Consider the following 22,098-nt stretch of genomic DNA (forward strand, 5'->3'; position numbering starts at 1 on the left):
GAATTCTGCCAGCTCTGAGAGGCGCTAGAGAGGAGCTGCTGGGCCAGACACTGTTTCACTGTCAACTGAGAATGGGCCACAGCAGGCTCCTCAGCGATGTTGAGGCCAGACCCCCTGGTTAGTTGGCGCCGGGACAATTCCCCATCCAGGCTCCCAGCTTCCTGGGACACTGTGGTTGCCTTGCTGGAATTCTCAGGGGGTCAGGGGCGGTCGGGGGGCGGGGTGGCGGGGACTGGGACTGGAAAAGAGAAAACTCAGTTCACTCAAAGTTATTCTTCTGGATCCACCAGGTCCTGACAGATAATGGTTCGCTTTTCTTCCCTACAGGCTGTTTGAAATGTATGAAAAGAGCTTTGTAGCTTGTGTTTTGGGGGACAAAGCCCTAGGCACCTCCCCCCGCCCCCGCCGTGGTCCATAAGGCCCCACCTCATCCCAGGACACGTGGCAGCGCCAAGTGTTTTCAGGAGCACGTTCCTCTTCACCCAAGCCCCTGAGGGTAGGCGCTGGAAAAAGGGCGGTCTTCCTATTTTTTGGTTACTGCATGTGGTGGTCATAGCTGAGGCTCACTCGCCTACTGGCTTAGCCTGAGATCTGCTTCAGGACTGGCCTGGCCTCGGGGACCTGTACATAGGGACTGGGCGCAAGGACCAGTCTCTAACCAACCCAGGCTCCTAGCACTAGGCGCCTTCCACCCCAGAGCTCCCGAACCCAGTGCGCAGCCACGTGGGCCAGGGACTGGCTGGGGGTCGCGGGGTCACACGAGTTGCTGGGGACACATCTGCGCCAGATGCGCAGTGTTCTCCAGAGTCCTGGAGGGGGCACAGCGCTTCACCCCAAGGCTAAACTTGTCCGGCCAAGAGCCTAAAGTGTGGCAGCGCTGGGAAGTAAGATGGGGGAGGACGTGAGAAACATTTGTCAGCAGCTCCTACTTCTCCGGCCCGGGCTGGGGAGCCGCCTCTAGCTCGGCTCGCAGGAATCCGGGATCCTTCGAGAGGCCCGACGGTCCGGACGCACGACGACGGCCGCCGCTCGCAGCCGCAGCGCGCGAGGGCCACTCGGAGCGGGACGCGCGACGTCCGGCCCGGCCTCCGCGCCCCTCCACGATCCCGGCGCCGCCGCCACTCCCCCACATTCCAGAGGCCGCAGCGCCGTCTCCTTCCTCGCATTCCTGCCCCCACAAAGGAGTCCCTCCGCCCCCGCGCGGTCGCGGGAGGAGGGGGCGCGGCCCCGCGCCGCCGCGCGCACATTCCTCCGCCGCGCGCGCCGCTGAGCGGAGCGCCGCGGCCCCCGGACCGCGCGTGGCCCACGGAGCGACCCCGGCCCGGCGCCGGCCCCGCCCCGCCCCGCGCCCAGGGGTCCCGGGGCGGGCTCCGGGCTCGGGCGGACGATGCGGCGGCGCGGTCGGAGCGGCGGCGGGAAGCCGAGGCGGAGGTGACGCGCGAGGGCCGGCGGGCCGGGCCATGCAGCGCTCCCGGGCGGCTGCGGACGAGGCGGCTCTGCTCCTGGCCGGGCTGGCCCTGCGGGAGCTGCAGCCCGGCGGCGGCTCTCCGGGCCGGGGTCGGCGCGTGCCGCGGCCCGGGCCCGGGGATGAGGCGGCGCCGGCGCTGGGCCGCCGGGCGAAGGGCGGCGGCGGCGGCCCCGAGGCCGGGGCGGACGGACTGAGCCGCGGGGAGCGCGGCCCGCGGCGCGCGGCGGTTCCCGAGCTCAGCGCGCAGCCGGCGGGCAGCCCGCGGGCCAGCCTGGCAGGCTCCGACGGCGGCGGCGGCGGCGGCAGCGCCCGCTCCAGCGGCATCAGCCTGGGCTACGACCAGCGCCACGGCAGCCCGCGCTCCGGCCGCTCGGACCCGCGTCCCGGCCCCGGGCCGCCGTCGGTGGGCAGCGCCCGCTCCAGCGTGTCCAGTCTCGGCTCCCGCGGCTCGGCCGGCGCCTACGCCGACCTGCTCCTGCCCGGCGCCGGTCCCGCGCCCGCCCGCACCCCGGAGCCTGCCGGGCCGGCCCCCTTCCCTCTGCCGTCGCTCCAGCTGCCCCCGGGCCGAGAGGGCGGCCCCAGCGCGGCGGAGCGGCGCCTGGAGGCGCTGACCCGCGAGCTGGAGCGGGCGCTGGAGGCGCGCACGCCGCGGGACTACTTCGGTGAGCGGGTCGGACGGCCTCGGGGTGGCGGCGGGCTCGGCCGAGGACAGCGCGGGTGGCCTGGGCTGGGCGTTGTCGGGGCGCTGGGATGAGAAAGGGGAGCCGGCGGCGTGTTTCTCAGAGGGGGTGTGAGCGTGAGCCGCCAGTCTCGCCTCTAGGTCTCCCGGCCAGAGAAGGGGTTCTGGGAAAGTGAGTTGATGCCCTGTTCCTCACTGGGAGAAAAACTCATGTTAATAGGCAGAACAAGCCATTTCCGGATAATTTCTTCTTAACCCTTGGCACTTGCCTTTGCTCATCCTGCTCGATGCTTTGTAACCAGCGGTCGGCCAAAGTTGTGTAGGGACCCGGCCCTCCCGGTGTTCCCCCTTCTCCCTGCAGTATGGGGTGTGGACTGGAGCATGGAGGTGGAGTGGCCCAGGTACCACCGGACTCTGCCTGACTTGAGGCTTCGGTGATGGTACCTGCGGGTGGTAGAGTGTGTGAGGGAGGGAGAGCCCCCCCTGAAGGGGAGGGGACCAAACTGGTCACCCTGGGCTGCCCTCGCTCTGGACCGTGCGGGTGTGTGTGGGAAGGAAACCCTGCTTGATAGCATTGGCAAAGCCCACCAGTCTCTGATAGACTCTATTTCCCAGTCTCGCCCTGGCTCCATAAACCTTGTAAGTCCTTTGGACACCCCTTAGGACTTGAGGTTCTGAGAGGAGGCCTGGGGAGGGGGCTTCTCTCCCTCTCTAACTGATAAGCAGGAAGATTGAGGCACCTGGCTTTGGAAAGAGCTGGTGATTTTCCTTCTTGGGGACTGAGGCTGTCCTGGAGTTTGTGTATTTCATGCATTCATTCTAGCTAGCTGCTCAGGACCGCCCTGAACTGGATCATGAGAGAGGAGGAGGCTGTATGTGACAGGCCAGACAGGGGCATTCCAGGGAGAGGGAAGAATGTGGGCAAAAGGAGGCAAGTAAGGATGTGGATAGTTCCACTGAGTTTTTCAGGGTTGCAGTCCAGGAGGAGTCAGGTGGTGGAGGGGGAGTGTGGGTCAAAGGATCAGCCCGCCTTTGAGATGGGGAACGCTGGAGGGTTCAGGCTCATCTGGGAACATCAGGGAACATTTGTAGTGTGGCTGCGGTCTCCTGGCCTGGGAGCATCCTGGGAGCATCCTGGGAGCAGGGAGATGATTTAGGAAGCTGTTGCCTCTCATGCCAGGCAGGTGCCAGGAGCAGAAGCTGGGGCTGTCTTCCGAAGAGGAAGGCTTTCCACTGCTCTCCCCAGGGGATGCTGTTCATTTTCCTGTCCCCACACACTGCAGAACCTGGGCAAGCTGAGTTCTCTGGGCCTCCGCAGCTACGCACAAATTTTTGTGTGAAGCTGAGGATGCCAGACCCAGGCAGGTAATGGCAGAAGTGAAGGGGCACCCAAGACCATAGTTGACCATGGGTCATCCTTTCTGAAGGGAGCTGCTTGTCATTTCTGCCCTCTGAAGCCATGTGGGAGGGAGAGGTGAGCAATGATAGATCTGGATTTTTCAAAAGAAGCCGGATCGAGGTAACATTTTCCTGATTTAAAAAAATGTGGGCCACTATTTGCTTGAACTGCTGATAGGCTGAAATTTTACTGCTATTTGACCTTTTAGAACTATAAAAGTGGCAATTTCATACAGTGTAACCTGAGCAATACCAAATTTTACACAGGAAGTCTCCAGGTAGCCTAAGCTCAAGTGATCTCTGATGAACCTCATCCTCTTCCTCTCCGTGCCATCCCTTCCTCTCCGTGCCATCCCTTCCTCTCCTTGGCCCTGACACCAGCTGACCTCCTGGTCCCTCTGCCGTTCATTCATGTTTTGAAACTTTCCCATCTCTCCTTACCAAGTTCCTCAGTCATTAGCCTGCCAACAGCCTCAGGCTTCCGGAACCTCTTTAACTTTGGTGACCTCTCTGCCTTCTCTTCAGCCACCCACTCCCAGAGCCACACCCTATTCTTTTGCCCTTCAGCAGTCTTCAGTTCTGACTGCAGCTTGTTTCTCACCAAGACCTCTGATTCTTCTAGTTGCCTTCTGCCCTGCAGGACCCTGACTCCTAGTCGATGCCGAAACCCCCTTTTCTGCTTTATGCCAGGGGCGGGAGGGCAGAGCAATGGTCCCTAGTCGTCTTGGCGCCATGTGTCACCCTAAGCCTCGGTCAGTGCCCTCTTTCATTCCTTTTCCTCTCTCCTCTGGCCCTGCCCTTATACTTCGCTGAGAAAATTGAGGTCAGCAGTCGCTGTCTTCCCTAGTGGCTTCCTGTTCCTGCAGGCTCTCAAGTCCACGTCCAGATCTCAGGACAAGGGTCCTTCCATCTCCATCTCTACTTTCTCCATCCAGCTTCAGCTTTCCTCTTTCTACTGACCTGTTTCCTTTAGTTATAAATATGGATGAGGGTCTTTCATTGAAAACAAAAACCCGCAAAGCTACATGGCCACGAGGTCTCATCGGCCCTTTCATCTCCTCATCCCAGTGTCTAGTTGGCATCTCTTTGCTTATCTGCCTCTGATCTCCCCTCAGCCATCTGCTGTCTCCTCTCATGGGGCTACCCCAGCTCTTGCTCAGGACCCTAGCAGCTCCCCAGCCCCAGCGGGTGTCCGCTAGGCCTTGTTGGTCTGGATCCCAATGCTGTATTTCACAGGTGGAGTTGACTCTCCTTGAATTCTGCTCCCTGAATTTCCAAGGTACTTAATGCTCCTAATTCTCCATTTTTAGTGCATATTTTAGAAGGTGGTATAAGCACATATTTAAGAAAACATCAAACAGAACCGAAACCCAGTGATGCAAGTTCGAAGCCCATTCTCGTCCTGTCCTTCCCACAGGTAGCCAACTTCGGTTCTTTTCACCATGTAGCCCGGTAACTTAGAGAGGTGACACAGTCAGGTTTTCAAAGTAGATGGACAAGAGCGAGGGTGTGAGAGTGGGGCATTTTCTTTTAGAAAGATAAGTCTGGCTGCAATTTGGGGCATGGGTTCTTGAGGGCCAGGCTGGGACACAACAAAGAGGCGGATGAAATAACTATTGGGATGCGAATTGATAATTTTGAATCAGGCCAGTGGGAATGGTGGGGGCGGGCAGTGAAGTCAAGGTTAGGGAACACAGCCGAGATTTGGAATTGGAGGTGAGAGAGAGGGTAGACCTGTGTATTCTCTGAAACCTGGCTATGCAGATGTGCCATTTCTTGAGTAGAAGCCTGGAGGCAAGAACATGGCGCCAAGAAGACTAGGGACCCTGGACTTCTGTTCTGGACGTAGAGTGGCTGGGGAGCATCTGGGAGGTGGAGCAGTGACTCAAGAGAGAGGTCCGGGTTCGGGCAGCGCCTTCAGCAGCAGGGAGCAGTTAAGAGGGGATGGGACCGACCGGGGAGACCTGCAGACATGTTGTGCTTAGCTTCTGTATTTTCAAAACATTTGTTAGCAATTAATTTCAGTGTGGAAAGATTTCATATACAAACCTAGATCTGTATCTAGCTTTCCTTGAAAAATAAGAATCTTTAGCAGTGGTGGACCTGCATTCTCAGCCAGTAGCTGTTTGTGGAGCCGAGGCATGGCTGCGACTTCTGGTGGCCACAGCTCTCTTCCGCATTCACTCAGGTCCTCACCAGCCACCTTTACATTCCTCCCTGGGTTTGAGGGGAAATGAACCAGCCCTCCTTGCCTGTGGGAGACCAGGTCTGGGTGACCCAGGACAGAGTAGGGGAATCCCCACCAGAGCTGGGACGGGAGAAGAACCAGAAAGCCAGGTGCAGGTCATAGCCTGGAAATCCAAGAGAAGTCCTCCCCACCTCTAGCAAGATCAGAACAGGAAGTTCATGGATTTGTAGTTAGGAAATGATTGAATGTGGGCTAAGCTTGCTTTCTTGACGGAGGGAAAGGGGGAAATGGGATGCCTGATGGGGAGGGAGGGGCTTTTTAAGATGGAGGAGACTTGACCATGGTTAAATGTTGAGAAGAGAGATCTGGGAGAAAGCAATAGAGAGGGTGAGTGCAGCGTATCCTAGAGCAGCCAGACGATTTTGAGTCCAGAGGGCAGGTGGAGTGCATCTTCATGCCCTTTGGGGCCTGGGACACCCCGGGTAACTCAGAATGGGACTTCTGATGCCTCGGCTGGCCACCTATGGGCTGCATCTTGGGGAGGGATGGTCAGGGAGTCCTCTAGGGCTAGTGCTAGGCTTTGCCTTGGCATTGCTGGTCACCCCTCTCCTTAACACCCCTCCCCTACCTACTGGGCACCTTACCCTGTGCTGCCAGGGTGGTCCAGATTCCACCCAGTAATGCCAGATGCCTGTATAGTAACTTCTTTCCCTTATTTCTTTAGACCTTTGCTCAAATATCACATGGTTACTAGTGCCTTCTCAAACCACCCTATTTAAAAATCATGCACTCAGACATATTTTCAGTCAGCCTTATTTTTCTCCATAGTACTTGTTTCTTCCTGAGATATTATTTACCTGTTGTCATCTGTCTCCCTCCATGGGCATACAAGCTCCTCAAGGGCGGGGACTTGACTGGTGCATTGCAGAATCTCTGGCACCTGGATGTGCAGGGCGTGTGGCAGGCCACCACTGTCAATGGGTTCACTGAACAAGAGAGCAGATGAACCTAATGGCACAGCTGGTGAGGGTCAGTGACTCTGCCCTGGTCGTGCCTATGGGTCTTCATTCTTTTTGGTTCATAGACAGAAGGATTTTCCCTTACTCCAAGAGCAGGTCATGGGTGAAGGGGCTTAGAATGACTTTCTTGGTATAAACGTGTCATAGTGATGTTGATGGTGAGGATGGCATCAGTTAGCTCTGTGCCAGATGCTCTGTTCAACAACAGCAGCAACAAACCCTAAGTAGTGGGTTTCCTTGTTATCCCCATATTAGCCATTAGTAACCATGTGATGAAGGGCTAGGGAAGTTTACTTGCCCACGGTCAGGTGGGTGGGTAGCATTGGGACCGGGAGATGGATTATGTCCATTCAGCCCCACAGTTAGGGGCTAACCACTGTTCCCTCCTGCCTCTCCTCCCACAGGCATTTGCATCAAGTGTGGGCTTGGTATCTATGGAGCAAGGCAAGCGTGCCAGGCAATGGGGAGCCTGTATCACACCGACTGTTTCACCTGTGACTCCTGTGGTACGTAACCTCTTCCTGGTACCTCTTGCACCAAGGACCCCCTTGCATCTATGTCCCAGGCTGATGGGCCACCCAGCTCTGGCCCAGGCTGGAGTGTGGAAGAGGCTAAGTAAGTTGTGGCCCCTTTCTCTCTGGGCCTGCGTTGTTCAAGTGGCCCAGGTCCCTGAGAAGATCTGCTGGGCCCTGGGCAGGGAGGCGTGGAGCCAGAGGGGAGCTTTGTGCTAGCCGTCGGGAGAGGTTGCCCCTCTGGCCCTCAGCGCTGGAGCCTCTGTGCTGCACAGGGCGCCATGTCTCCTGGCTGCCGGGGATGCTGTGCCTTCTGCCTGCCCGGACGTGGGGCTGATATTTCTTTTCCCTGCAATTTATTTTTTGTCCTAATTTTATACACAGTTTACACTATAAATGCTATAAGTGAGCCTAGATTAAGTTATAAAAAGAAAAAAGTAAATATAATCCAACCCACCTAATACATCTGCTCTTGATTTTCCTGCTGTCCTTTCAGGCTTTGCCCTAAAGAAGACATCTTTCATTTATTACACTAAACATTTTAATATTTTGTTTTATGAAGGTATAATACATACACAGTATTAGGTCACGTCATTCTGAGAAGCTGTTTTTTGCAACGGCAGAAAAACACTTATTTTTCTGGTACTGGTCCCATTCCCCAGAGGCAACTACAGAGTATTTTTTAGCAATTTTTTCTTAACAAGCATACACTACCGTTTTTCTCTTTTTAAAAAAATTCTATTAAAATATAGTTGGCATACAATAGTAGTTTCAGATGTACAACCTAGTGATTCGACATTTATATACCTTACCATGTGATCACCATGATAAGTCTATTAATCATCTGTCACTGTGCAAAGTTGTTACATTATTGACTGTTATATTCCCTGTGCTGTACATCCCCGGGACTTATTTTTTTTTAATAACTGGAAGTCTGTACCTTGTATTCCTCTTTACCTTTTTTACCCTTCCCTCTACCCCTCTGGCAACCTTCAGTTTGTTCTCTGTATCTAGAAGTCTGGTTTTTTTGTTTGTTTGTTTTGTTTTTCGCCGTCAATAAGAGATTTACTCATTAAAAAAAATCCAACTGCTGGCATTATCCAGAAAAATTTAACAAGTTTTTAAAATAATCATCATAAAGTTGAAGGGCTGAAACTTGTTTACTGAAACATTGACTTGCATTAATGCGTTATGTCTCTGAATTTATATTAAAAATTCACACGCAAATGAAAATGGAAACACTGCCAGTACCTGATTTCTGTCCCCTATGTTTCCACTTGCAGTCTTATACTTAGATACTTTCTGACTCTATGTAAAAAAAATACCTAACGTTCAGAACTACCAGTAACATGAGGAGAAAATTTTTTCTTAAGCATGAAATGTTTCCCATCATAGTGAATTCTCGAGCGCATTCTCCACATAGGCAGTGTGTTCGCTGGGTGCCTTTTGGCATGGTTGTTACACATTTGGCGTGAATTGGACACAGATTGGTGCCTTCAGAAAGGCCAACCAGATAGATCTCACTTGCCTCCTGCAAAGCACCGATGGCTGTAACCTGGAAGCGCAGATGTATTTTGAAATCCTGAGCATTTTTTGACACCAGATGCTGGAAGGGGAGTTTGCAAATCAAGTTCAGTGGATTTGCGGAGAATGTCCAATTTCAGGGTGTGCCAAGGTACCACACAGGTCTGTGACGAGATTTCTTTATCTTTCCAATAGAGCGCATACTCTTGCAAGTAGCTTTTGTAGTCAGTTTCTTCCCCCATGATTTACCACTGGCGAATTTGCTGGCAGTCTGCTTTTTACATGCTGTGTTTACCTACCAGTGGCAGCTGCGAACAACTGAGGCAGTTTCTGTTTACTGTTTGTTTTGTTTTGTTACACCTACAAGTGAAATCATATGATATTTGTCTTTGTATCTGACTTAATTTCACTTAGCATAATACCCTTTAGGTCCACCCATGTTGTTAGAAATGGCGAGATATCATTCTTTTCTTACTGCTATGTAATATGATGTTGTATATATGTACTGCACTGTCTTTATCCATTCATCTATGGATGGACACTTAGTAGGTTGCTTCCATATTTTGGCTCTTGTGAATAATGATGCAATAAACGTATGATGAAAATTCTTAGCAAACTGGGAATAAAAGGGAACTTCTAAATCTGATAACAGTTGGAGACTAAAAAGCTATGCGAATATCATACTCAGTGGCAAAATACAAGAAAAATGGACCTTTAAATGAGGAAAAGACAGTGATGCCTGCAATTACGTCTTCTATTGCACTGGAGGGCCTAGTCATTGCAGTAAGACAAGAAAAATAAATATACCATATTCATGTATGAATATGTTTAATAGTGTAGAGATGTCAGTTTTTTCCAAATTGATCTATAATGCATTAGAAATCCAATTAAGCATGTTTTCATGAATTTGACAAGCTAATTCTAAAATTTAAATGAAAGAATAAAAGGCTAAGAATAGTCAAGACGATCTTGAAGGAGAGCAAGTTGGGAGAACTTTCCCTAGCAGATATTAATATGTATTGTATAGTTAACATTATTTAATTTCTTGGTGCAGGGGTACTGGTGCAATACCCTTGCTTTTTGCTTATTCTCTCTATTATTCCAGAATTCAAATTAGAAATATTAGGCTTTCTCATTCTGTTAGGCTCTCCACATTACCCATTTCTGTCTCTCTTTACTGTATTGTGTTTAATTTCTTCAGCTCTGTCTTCCAGAATCTGGAATCCAGATCACTGATTTTCTTCTTCAGCTGTGTTTAACCTCCTGTTGAACTCTTTCATTGAGTTTTTTTATTTCAGCAATTGGATTTCTTTATTTCTAGAAATTCTCTTTGGTTCTTCTTTTCAAATATTCCTCAACATTTTTGAAAATCTCTTGCTTTTTATCAAGATATGATACATAAAGAGTGTAAAGTACATGTATTGTAGCTTGATACATTTTTGCATATCTACATGCCCCTGTAATCACTACTCAGATCAAGGTGTAGAACATTTTCATCAGCCCAGAAGGTTCCCTTATGCCCCTTCTAAGTCATCTTTACATGGACTCTTGAGCTGTTTCCAAAATTTGGTGATTGTAGATAAAACTGTTACGAGCATTTGTGTACAAGTATGTTGATGGACATTTATACTTATTTCTCTGGCAGTAGAGTTGCTGAGTCATGGAGTAGCATTTGTGTCACTTTAATATATGCTGCTGAGCAGTTTACCAGAGTAGATGAACCAATTTATAATTCCATTGGCAGTGTATGAGAATTCCAGTTTTTCTTCTTTCCCATGGGGGAATGGTATTAATGTAATTTTAATTTCAATTTCCCTGACGAGTAGTGATGACTCATCTGCCTTTTCATGTGTTTGTTGGCCATTCGAATGCCTTTGTAAAGTGCCTTTTGAATTCTTTTGCCCATTTCTAAATTGGGTTGTTTTGACTTTTTCTTGTTGGTTTGTAGTTCTTTACACATCTTGTACAAAAGTTCTTTGTTGGATATATGTGTTGTAAATTCTTTCACAAACACATTCTTCCTTTATCCTAAATGAAGTCTTCTGATGAAAAGAAATTCTTAATAAAGCCCAATTTATCTTTTTTGTTTATAGTTGTTACTTTTAATGTCCTGTCCAAGAAATTTCCTAGTCTCATGTTTTAGACATTTTTATTTTGTAAGCATATTAAACATACCTATTATGTATTTTGTATCTAATAATCCCAGTATCTGATGTCTTTTGAAGTCCTATTTCTATTGTTTAGCTTCACTCTTGGTCATGATGCTTTGTTTTCTCTTTTGTTTTGTAATTTTCAATGGTGGAAGTCTGCCTTTTGGGAATTCAGTGAAGTCTGTGTTGCAGGTGCATTTCCCCAGGGAATGTTCGAAAGCTTTCTATTAAGGAAAAATTTAAACTTAAATGGGGGAAATACTTTTTTTCCTTTTATGAATATTCTTATATGCTCATGGACTTTTATCGATGCATTTTATTGCAGTACGTCACATTCTTTTCGATGCACACATTGTCTCAACTTTGGCCAGAGGAAGTCCCTTCCAATTGGCTCCTGTGCCCTTTGACATGTCCCCACTATTCTTTGAGCACTTCTTTAATCTGACACAAGGTGTTCTAGGTTTATCTTTGTTTTTGTTTTGAATTTAGTGTAATTTACATATAATACAGCAAATAGATCTTAAGTATATTGTAAAAGATTTTGGATAAGTGTATATATTTATATAACTCACATCTTTAACAAAGATAGGGAATATTTTAAACACCTTAGAAACTTTTGTCATGCCCTTGTTCCCCATTTGCTCCACCATCATATCTACCTAACCAGTGTTCTGATTTCTACCACCATACATTAGTTTTGTCTGTCATAGAGTTTCATATAGACATGTCTTTTTTTTCTTTTAGTCCATGCTATTCATATATCAGTAGTTCAGTCCTTTTTATTGCTGAGTAGGATTCTGTCATATGAATATACCACAATTTGTTTATTCACTTAACTGTTGGTCAATAATAGATTGCGCTGTGCACATTCTTGTACAGGTCATTTGTGGACAAATGTTATTATTTCTCTTGGGTAAATTCCAAGAAGTGGAATTTCTGGGTCATAGGCTAAGTGTATGTTTAACTTCATAACAAACTGCTGAACTGTTTTCCAAAAGACTTATACCGATTTCTACTCCTACTGGAGATATGAGAGAGTTGCGTTATTCTATGTATTGGCCAACAATTGGTATTTTAGTCTTTTTAATTCTAGCCATTCTAATGGGTGTGAAGTAGTATCTTGTTGTGGTTTTAATTTGTATTTTTCTAATGGCTAATGAAGTTGAGCATCTTTTTGTTTTCTTCTTGGCCATTTATATCTTCTTTTGTGAAATCCGTTCAAGAATTTTGCCTCGTTTTTAATTGGGAGTTATTTGTATTTGTTATTTCGTTGTAGGAAAAAATATATTTTGAGTACAAATTATTTTCACATGTATGTTGTGAATATTTTTTCCTACTGCGATTTTAAAAAATATTTTCAATGACATATTTTTGATAAATTGTAAATTTCGAAGAAATCAAATTTGTCAAATTGTTTTATGATTATTTTCTGTGACTTAAAAAAATTTTTCTACTTTTAAATCATGAAGATAGCCTTCTTGTTTTCTTCTTGAAGCTTTAGATTTTCCTTTTGAGGTTGATAACCCATTTTATATTAATTTTTGTATATAGTATGAAGCAACAAATTGCATTTTATTATTTTTCCATGTGGTTATCCAGTTGTTCCAGCACCATGGGCTGAGAAGACTTTGCTTTCCCACTTGTGTGTTTGTTAAAATATTTATGGGTGTTTTTGAACTCTGTTTTGTTCCACTAATCTTTTCATCTCTCCTCATTCCAATATTATACTGTCTTGATTACTGTAAGTAATAGGAGGTAGTGTAAGTCTTCCCACTTTGTTGATCTTTTCCAAGATTATTTTGGCTATTCTAGGTTCTTTGTGTTTTTATATAAATATTAAAATTGACACATCAGTTTCCACACAGAAAAAAGTAAGTGCCGGCCTCTTGATTGGATGACATTGAAAGCATAGATCAGTTTGGGGAGAGTTGATATCAGAACACTTGAAGCCATGAAGATGGCTGTCAGATTTTTCCACACTTGCAAGCGGACAGGTTAGCCTGCCACCGTTCCACAGATGCTGACTGAAGAAGACATGAGCCGCCCGGGCAGAGATTCACAGCACCGCAAGCTGCACCAGTGCCACATTTGCATCAGTTTGCCCTCCCTAGTCGCACGGATGGCATGGCATGGCATGGCATGGCATGGCCTAGGTGGATGCTGCACACACCGTGGGTGTGTGTCAGGGTTGAGAGACCTTGAGTTTAGGGAACTCCAGTATTTTATAATGGGCTGCCAGCAAAGCTTTTTTGAGCCTTGTCCTGGAGGAACACATCTTTATTATACTGTACAGCCAACAAACGCGCCCTCTGCTTCCGAGGGAGATGCTATCTCTGTCTTCTAAATAGTTTGCTCCACAAAAATCCTTGGAAAGATAATCCAGAATGAAAGCTGCCAGCCCTCTGTAGGATGCGCAGAAAAACTGTCTTCCAGCAGCAGTATATCTATTTATGTAGGTCTTTTAAAATTTATCTTAGCAGTGTTTGGTTTTGCAGAGTAAGGTTAGATACATCTTTCATTAAACTTATCTCTTAGTATTTGTTTTTTTTAAAAAAAAATACTATCATAAGTGTAATTTTTTAAAAAGTTTATTTTCCAATCATTTGTTGCTAGAATAAAAATATATTTGGGTTTTATATAGTGACCATATATTCTACAACCTTGATAAAGTCACTTATTCTAGTATTTTTTTTCATAGATTCCTTATGATTCTCTCCATAACACAGTCATGTCATCTGTATTTAAAAATAATCTTACTCTTTCCTTCCCAACCTGTTTTTCTTTTTCCATTTGTTGTCTTGCATCATCTAGGGCCAATGTTAAATCCTAAGGGAAAAGCATGTACTATTTCACCATTACGTCTGGTGTCAGCTGTGGGATTTCATGGACGCCCTTCATTGGGTGGTGGAGGTGCCCTCTGGTTCCTAGTTAGGCACTGTGTCTTTCTCCTGATTCTCTGGGAATGCTGTTGGGCAGCTATTTTGACAGGGATGCCTGCTTCTGTACCTGATGAGATTTGTACTTCTGATGTTCACAGAACAAGGGAAATTCATCCTGAAATTCTGCTTTCAGTTTAATTAAAGTGAACGTGATAAAAAAAATTAAAACATCGATTTACACTTGGCATAAGTTCTTTGTATATTTGCTTTTACAGTAGTTCTGTTGACATGTTCTATTTAATCAAAAAATATATTAATCGATATAAGGATAATAATAACATTAAAGGGAAATTTAAAAATGTGTCCGTAATCCACTTCTTATCTGTTGGAGGAGGGTGCTGAGAAATGGCAGCAGGGAGCCCAACTTGGGTTCCCCATGGCCCAGGGACCCCCCTGTCCAACCTCGTCCTTGCAGGGAGACGACTTCGTGGGAAGGCGTTCTACAACGTGGGCGAGAAGGTGTACTGCCAGGAGGACTTCCTGGTGAGTCAGAGCTGCGCCCTGGCTGTGCCACGGGTGGGAGCAGGGGTGGGACCCTCCTTTCGATTCACATGGAAACCTGAGGCCAGAAGGCAGGTGCTGGCTGGGCAGTAAGTGCCCCTTTTGTCACATAACATCCTGGATCCTGTGTCCCCTCCCAGTACTCCGGGTTCCAGCAAACGGCTGACAAGTGTAGCGTGTGTGGACACCTCATCATGGAGATGGTGAGAACCTCCCCCAGCCTCCGGAACCCCTCTGACATGGGCAGACTTAGGACCCCACCCTTTTCACCTGTTGCAGACCTGCCAGGGGCTCAGAGCCAGAGCCTATTCCGGGGGCTGTGCTGAGCCTTCCACCTGCACTGACCCTTCAGTGCCTCCCACCCCCAGATCCTCCAGGCCCTCGGGAAGTCCTACCACCCAGGCTGCTTCCGGTGCTCTGTGTGCAATGAGTGCCTTGACGGGGTGCCCTTCACTGTGGACGTGGACAGCAACATCTACTGTGTCAGAGACTATCACACGTGAGTAGCCAGCGCGTGGAGCAGGTGTGACTCCCACTGCTTTTTTCTGCCTCCCTTGGAAGCATTTTTCTGGCCTGTCTGTGTCCTCCCTTCTTGGCCTTTTCACTTCCGGCCTCCCCCTGTGTGCTCAGTGGTTGGGTCAAGGCATGGATCTCCGCCTTGAGCCCTCTCTCTTGGATGGTTTAGCCACCAGCCATTTCTTTGCTTTCCCTGCTTTCGCCTGCTACTCCCCTCCTCCTAGTGGTGGGGACTCTCCTGGCTGCCCCACGTAGCATCTATACCTCTGTTCCCAGGGCGAGGCCAGGCTTCTTCTGCATGGGATGGGGGCTTGGGATCTCTGCAGAGTCTTTTTCCTGCCTGTCCAGTACCCATGTGAGCAGGCAATTTATTCTGTCTTGCTGTGACTCCAGGCTCAGCCCTCGGAGCTCTGGTCCTGTGCTGCTGCTTTGCATGGGGTTGCTGCCTGATATAGGTTCCTGGTACCCAGTCAGACTTTGCAGGTGTCTGAGCCTTCCACCTGGAGCCAGGCTTTGCAAGTGTCTCAGCTAGAGGATGCGCCAGACTTTGACATTAGGGGGCAGGGAACATGCAGGAAGCACGAGGTAGAAGGCAGGGCGGAACTTGAAGCCATCCTGGAGGAGGTGATGGAGTGGAGGTGAATTGAAGAGACAAATAAAAGGCCAGTGCCAAGATATGGCAGAAACTACTCCCACCTCAACACGTCCATACAAGGAGAGGGGGCCCGATGCTCAGGCCACATCATGGGGCTACTGTGGGTGCCCTGCCCTTGTGCCTTTGGCTTCTGGTCACTTCATTGGTCACTTCTGGTTTTCTTTATTCTGCAGGGTTTTTGCACCAAAATGTGCCTCCTGTGCCCGTCCTATCCTCCCTGCACAGGTAGGAACCACTTACCTAGGGATGAGCAGGTGCTTGGCCCAGCCCAGCCTCTGCGCAGTCCTGCCTGGGTCAACCCCAGCTTTCGGGCCCTTGTGAGAGGGACGAGCAGATGTTCCTGCCCCACCTCCCTTGGGCCTGAGGGATGTGTGTGGTGCCCGTGCTGTGGGGTGTGGTGTCCCTGCATGAGTTACAGGGAAACGGTGGCCCTTGCTGCTTGCCTGCCCCACCGCTTCCATTGCTCACTGATGGAAGGGCCGCTCCCTGGGTCCGTTAGCTCTGCAGACAGAGGTGGCGCGGAGCAGACGAGAGGGCATGGTCTGTGCAGGCGGTATCCTGGTTGGGGCAGCTCTCTCAGGCACTGGGTCTTCTCCTGGCTTTGCCCCAGGCTGAGGAAGCAGGACGGGCAGTGGTCTTTCCTGACTCCAGAGAACTGAAAAGAACATGTACCTGCAGATTGACACCTGTGTGGTGGCTCTCATGGACATGTGTGCATGCTGTTGGCTGCGGCCATGGGAGGATGCCTGAGGCACACTCACATCCATTCGTGTGCATCTACTGGTGCCCATTCCGGCCCCACGGAAAGCCCAATGTCGGTGCTTACGTGGGCGTGAATGCACGTCTGCGATGACAAAAGCACAAGGCATAGGTGTGTGCCCCCACACTCAGACCCCAGCTTGCTTATGGTTTGCGAACCCCATCTCTCCCTCCAGGGCTGTGAGACAACCATCCGTGTGGTGTCCATGGACAGAGACTACCACGTGGAATGTTATCACTGTGAGGTGAGCATGGCACTCCTGGAAGGCCGGAGGCTGGGGCAGTCCCCATCCACACGGGGCTCCTCTCTAGGTGTTCTGTGAGCCCATCTCTTATGTTTTCTTCCCACTCTACCTGTCCTCCCCCAGTGAGCCCTCTCCCCAAGACATGTTCTCTCTCAGCCCATTTTTCATTCAAATATTTATTGAGGAGTTACAGTGTCCGGAGTGCTGTGTATGTATGAAGAATAAAGATAGTCCCTACTCCCATGGGAGCAACCAGTACTCAGGCAGTATCTACACAGGGTCATCATTGCTCTCAAGGGGAGTTTTCAGAGCACATAGGAGACCTTGGAAAACCAGGGAAGGCATTCTGGAAGAGGTGACATTCAAGCTAAGATTTGAAAGATGAATAAGAGTTAGCAAGGGATGCGGTAAGAAGGACATTTCCAGGCAGTCAAGCAGAATGTGCTTAGGTGTGAAGGTGAGTGTGTTGTTTCGTGCCACTGGAGAAGTTGGCAGGAGCTGGGGACAAAAGGCCATGTGAGCTGAAGAGTGTGGGCTTATCCTACGGCAACAGAGAATGATCAAGACGGATGACATGATGGCATTTGGATTTTAGAAAGGACACTTAGCTATGTAGAGAATTAATGGAAGAAGAGAGACAGGGCTGGGGTTCCCTGAGGAGGCTGGTGGAGTCAGGGTTATGGTACTGGTTCAGGGAAGTAAATTGAGTTTAGTGATAATTAGGCAGTAAGAGGGACTGGATGTGGTCAGTGACCGGATGTGGGGGTGTGGAGGTTGGAGGTGTGGACGAGAGGAGAGAGTGAGGGCGAGAGGAGGAGGGGATAAAATGCTCTTGGTTTTGTAGCCGGAGACACCCGAATGGAGATGTCCAGGTGGCAGCGAGGAGTTCAGAGACTTTGGCAACAGGTGGGGGCGTTTGGGAGTCATTGGCATGTATAGCGCCCTCCTCTCTGATACTTCGCCCTGTGGTTTCTGGTTGCCTTGGCCTCCCTGAATTCTCAATTCATGGAGGCTGATGGCCCTCTTTGGCAGCCTGGAAAATCTCTCCAGGTAGTAACCTGTGGCCATGGTATGGCTTATCTCATTAGTTTGTCTTTTCTGAGAGATCACCAACCTGCCTTTCCTGTTGTCCAGGGTCTGAGAAGCCATTTTTTTCATGTAACTGGCCTGGGTCTTTGTTGTTAAAGGTGGGATGGGAAGTCCAGTCCTTGTTGCTGTCATGGCTGGAAGTGGGAGTTGCATCCTAGGCCACTGAAGCCAGGGGAGTAACTGAGGTCTTCCAGGGAGAGCTGTTGGGGAAGGAGCAGGGGCTCAGGGTGGCCCAAGGAGCACCAACATTTGAGGGATAAATGAAGGCGAAGCAGCCACAAGGCAGGGCTGAGAATGAGTGAATGGGGAGATAGAAGTAAAACAAAGGAGTGTTGAGTTTCAGAGCCCCAGGGAAGAGCAGGAGCGGGTGTCAGAAATCTTTAGTCATCAAGGGTCCATCTGGTACCAGGTTGTCCTGTTGGGGGCAAGTGGCCTATTACGAATAAGAATCCTGCTGGGGGAACAGAGAAGGAGGATCATGGCCTGCCGAGGGGGCGTGGTTTCTCCTCCAGCAGTCACAGGGCATCCTGTTCTTTTGTCCTAGACACTGTGGTGTCCCTAAGCACAGTTCCTAGATTAAGGATGATCCTAAGAGTCAAGGAGCAAGTCAAGCTGTGGGTGGTTTGCAGCCAGAACCTGTGAGATGAGGTGCTGCTGTCCCCAGGGAAGACCCTGGGACAGGAACTAAGGTCTCTAGGCTCCCTCTCTGGGGTGTGGCAGTTAGTAGCAGGGCCCAGACGGGGCTGTAGCAGAACAGGGAGGGCACCTGGGATGTGAGTGGCTTGGAACATGAGGCTCCCTGGAAGCAGCCCAGCTCCATTACTTGTGTGGGGCCTTCTGTAACAAGTGGCAGAGCCTGAGGCAGGAGTCAAAGCTTCAGCCCTAGATGCAGTGACAATGTGACCAGAGGGGCCTCTGTGGAATGGGAGGCAAAAGTCATCCAGTCGGTCTCTCCCAGCGCCCCACCCTCTATGGCTGCCCTGCACACTTCCTGCCAGTGCCTCACAGAGGTCAGATACCAATCAGGTAACTTGTTAAACAGAAAAATTAGCCTGTAAAATATACCGCAATGGTAAAATGGTAAGAGGAGGGACAGAAAACAAAACTCCTTGTTTACTTGATGTCCCGGTTCTTTTCTTCCATTATCTCTCAAGGGTACTGGGGTCTGTCATTTGATCAGTCCCTCTTCCCAAGGTCACCAGTGACCCCCACATGGCAGGATCCAGGAGACACTTCTCTCAGCAGCTTTCTACACGCTGACCACCCCCTTCTTGACTGGTCACTGTGGCCTTAGGCCCACCCGTTTTTACTTTTCTTCACTTTATTTTCCCCTCAAACTTCCTTGGTTCAGCTGTCTCTCTTCTGTCTGTGTTAAAGCCTCCGTGGCTCAGCCTCTGGGTTCTTCTCTAGCTCTCTGCACTCCGCGGGAGGTGTAATCTATTGTTCTGTTAAGGCCAGCCCATTTGTCTGCTGACATCCCCATCTACTGCCCAGCCCTCTCTCTCAGGCTCCAGGCTTGTATCCAGCCACCTCCCTGGTCCCTCCTCTAAGCTGCATGCCTAGTTCAGTGTGTCCCTCACTAGGCTCCTGACCCCTCCCCCACCTCCACCCTCCAAAGAGTAAAAGCCTGAGTCCTGAAGCTGTGCAGAGCCCTACCGACCTGTCCCCGCCCCGTGGCCCGCACCGACCCCCTTTCGCACTCATTCGGGGTTGGGGCTGTGTTCTTCCCTAGGACTGCGGGCTGCAGCTGAGCGGGGAGGATGGACGCCGCTGCTACCCGCTGGAGGGCCACCTGCTGTGCCGCCGCTGCCACCTGCGTCGCCTCCGGCCAGGCCCACTTCCCTCACCTGCCGTGCACGTCACCGAGCTCTGAGCAGGGCCTGAGCCTGACCCTGGGGCTGCGTGTGTGTCTATGTGTACGTGTGCGCGCGTGCGTGTGTGTGTGTGTGTGCGTGTGTGTGCGGTGCGCGTGCGCGCAGCATGGGTGACCCAGTCAGGATCAGAGCTTCGAGTCAGGGTGGCGGGGCTGCTGTGCTCCACGCCCACCATCCCAGCCCCTCCACTTGCCACCGAGCTGCTGTCCGAGGGGCCGGCCCCACGGCGAAGCTCCTTCTATTTATTCACCGTCTGTTCCTCCTCCAGCCTCTTCCTTCCTACCCGCCTCCGACCTGCTGCCACGGCCTTCTGTTCCAGAACCCCCGTGCCCCTGGGGGGCAGGTCCCAGGTCGCCGCGGGACACGAGGCTGAAGATGCCATGCCACACGGCGTGCAAGGGGCACGGGGTACACTGACTGGCCTGGGGTGGAGTCAGTTTTGCGTTCAGAAGGGTCTGGGGACCCCCTCCCAGAACGCTCGGGGCATGCGTGGGCTGGCAGGCGGCAGTGGGCGGAGGGCACGCGTTTTTGTGGGAGAGGGGGCCTTGTTTGGGTGGGGTCACAGGAGGGGGTGAAGAATGGCACCCTTGAGCAGAGGGGTCTGCAGAGGAACCCTGCCTTTGACCGTTGTCACTGCGGATTTGGTCACTTGGATTCCAATGGGCATTTTCAGCCACAATTCCAGCTGGGTCTCCCCATCCTAGCTCCTGGCTTGGGATCTGCACGCCAGGCCACTCCCACCGCCCCCGCACCCCCGTCTGCATTCCTTCAGCCCTAGGAAAAGAACCCCGTCTTGGGATTCCTGCCACAGCTCTGTCAAGAGACCGTGAAGGGGCTGCCTGCTGGCTTGGCAGGGAGAACACCTGTTGGGGGAAAGCACTGTGTATCAGACTCCACGACAAACGCATATGATTTGACTTAAATTAAGTTTTTCTTTGGAGAATATTTTCATTTTCTTTAAAAGAATATAGTTTTCTTCTAAAAACTTGGCCCACAATTATTTCTTAGGAAAATTATAAGAAACACAGATGTCCATTTTTATGTCATATTTTCAGGTGGTTAAAAGCATTGTAGTTTAACTATTTTTGTATAAATGCCTCTAAAATCTCAAAATATGTGTCTGCTTTTCAGACTTTAGTGTGGGGTTCTCTTTTTGTCATTGTCTTAAGAGTGGTGACCTAAGAAACGTGGTTTGGGGAAATGTAGATTAATTTTTTTTTCTATGAAAGACATTTCGGCATCGGGAAGTGTGGACTTCTCACTGATGGCTTATGTTGGAGTAGCCCTTGTGGGTGGCCGCTGTAGCCAGAGACCCCCTAATTCTGATAAACTATCACAGTGCTTTTCATGGAATATTTTGACTTCCGTCCATCTGTTCCTGTGAGCACCTGAACCACCTTCTCTTGGCTACTGCTCTCCCCGTCCTTCCCCTACTAGTAGGTGTGGGGTCTCTTTGCTTGTAGGACCATCATCTGGGGGAGCCAGGTGGTAGGCACCAGAATATGCCCACTGGGACGCTTAGAGGGGAAGTGGCTGCTGATGGGGTCTCTCAGGGCTGAGGCGTAGAGCTGGGAGGCCCTCTGGTGGGCAGAAGAAGCAAGTGTTGTAACGCAGAGGTCCTGAGATGGGGTGTGTTTCTGGAGAAGGGGATTTCAAGGGGATCAGGGTGGCTTTTTGGAAGAGGTCATCCCAGTGAGGCAGGTGAAAGTAAATTGCAGGAACTGGAGCCTGTTTCTGGCTTTCTCTTTCTCTTGAGCTGGACTTTTTCGCTTTCAAGCTAATTATCGCAAAGCTTTCTTCTGATTGCCTTCTTTTTTTTTGTTTCTGATTTCAAAGCTGCTTTGCCCTTGGTTTCTCCTTGTTGCAAATTCAGCCCCTCTTTCTTCCTTTGCGTCTGCTGTGGAGGAAGCCCCGACCTTCAGCTGTGGAGATCACCATTGTTCTCCCTCCATGCCCGCTCCATTCCTGCTTTCCATGCTTTTCCACCCAGCTGGATTGAGTCGTCACAGCATGAACCACCCCCACACACACCTTTAAGTTCTTGAGCCATACTTTGTCAAAAGTCAGAGGAGAGGGAATGCATGACCCTGGAGGGCAGTGGCCTCATCTCTGGACACCCTCTGCCCGTTCTGGCCTCAAGGGCCTGCATTTCTTCTGTCAGGACTGGTGACTGCCACAGCCCCTGCTACCACAGAGCCTTTGCACATGCAGTGCTCTCTGCCTGGTCCACTCCCTGCCCGACACTAATTAGTGGTCATATCCTTCAGATCTCAGCTACACAAACAAGCCAAGCTCCCGGGTACACTTCTCCCAACACCCAGAATTTTGGGCCCCAGATATCCAAGCTTTCTCGGGAAGTGGCATCTTCAAGTCCATTTTCAGGAGTTCATGCCTGTCGTTTGTTGAGACTGAGGAAGCAGCGTGAGAACCAGACTCCGAGCCAGGTAGATTGCCCACGACCCCCCAGCCCTGGATGCCAAACCCACCTGCTGCTAGGATATCATCCCTGATGTCACTACCTGGTGACACCTCTAACTGTGCTTTTCGTCACTGCTGTGCTTTCATGTGTCAAGAGAATAAGG

At 50.1% G+C, this 22,098-nt stretch overlaps 2 protein-coding genes across 5 annotated transcripts; both read left to right on the forward strand.

The window, feature by feature from the left end:
- The first annotated feature begins 1,325 nt into the window (after window positions 1–1,325).
- On the forward strand, window positions 1,326–19,546 carry LOC107521420 (WT1 interacting protein). 4 transcript variants are annotated; one of them, XM_036231580.1, is made up of 8 exons: window positions 1,329–2,130; window positions 7,157–7,258; window positions 14,293–14,360; window positions 14,519–14,581; window positions 14,658–14,877; window positions 15,723–15,774; window positions 16,485–16,553; window positions 19,375–19,510. In XM_036231580.1, the coding sequence occupies exons 1-8, from the start codon at window positions 1,461–1,463 to the stop codon at window positions 19,391–19,393; spliced, it is 1,263 nt and encodes a 420-aa protein (XP_036087473.1). In that variant the 5' UTR covers window positions 1,329–1,460; the 3' UTR covers window positions 19,394–19,510. The 4 variants fall into 4 exon arrangements, with proteins under 4 accessions (XP_036087474.1, XP_036087473.1, XP_016021570.2 ...); XM_016166084.2 differs by having other exon boundaries at window positions 1,340–2,130; window positions 14,747–14,877; window positions 19,375–19,546; XM_036231582.1 differs by lacking the exon at window positions 1,329–2,130 and adding an exon at window positions 4,870–4,962 and having other exon boundaries at window positions 14,747–14,877; window positions 19,375–19,546.
- On the forward strand, window positions 19,531–20,646 carry LOC118611365. The gene is given in 2 exon segments (XM_036231583.1): window positions 19,531–19,893; window positions 19,896–20,646. Coding segments are annotated over 2 exon segments (738 nt in total). The 5' UTR covers window positions 19,531–19,554; the 3' UTR covers window positions 20,295–20,646.
- Window positions 20,647–22,098: the final 1,452 nt, after the last annotated feature.

The sequence above is a fragment of the Rousettus aegyptiacus genome, unplaced genomic scaffold, assembly GCF_014176215.1.
Source record: "Rousettus aegyptiacus isolate mRouAeg1 unplaced genomic scaffold, mRouAeg1.p scaffold_m13_p_14, whole genome shotgun sequence".
Lineage (NCBI taxonomy): Eukaryota > Metazoa > Chordata > Mammalia > Chiroptera > Pteropodidae > Rousettus > Rousettus aegyptiacus.

What these genes read in the sequence shown, in the direction of transcription:
- LOC107521420 (XM_016166084.2), top strand. Translation starts at nt 1,461, where the DNA reads ATGCAGCGCTCCCGGGCGGCTGCGGACGAGGCGGCTCTGCTCCTGGCC. An exon ending in GACACCTCATCATGGAGATG is followed by an intron (nt 14,582 to 14,746) that starts GTGAGAACCTCC and finishes TCCCACCCCCAG; the next exon opens with ATCCTCCAGGCCCTCGGGAA. An exon ending in TGGAATGTTATCACTGTGAG is followed by an intron (nt 16,554 to 19,374) that starts GTGAGCATGGCA and finishes GTTCTTCCCTAG; the next exon opens with GACTGCGGGCTGCAGCTGAG.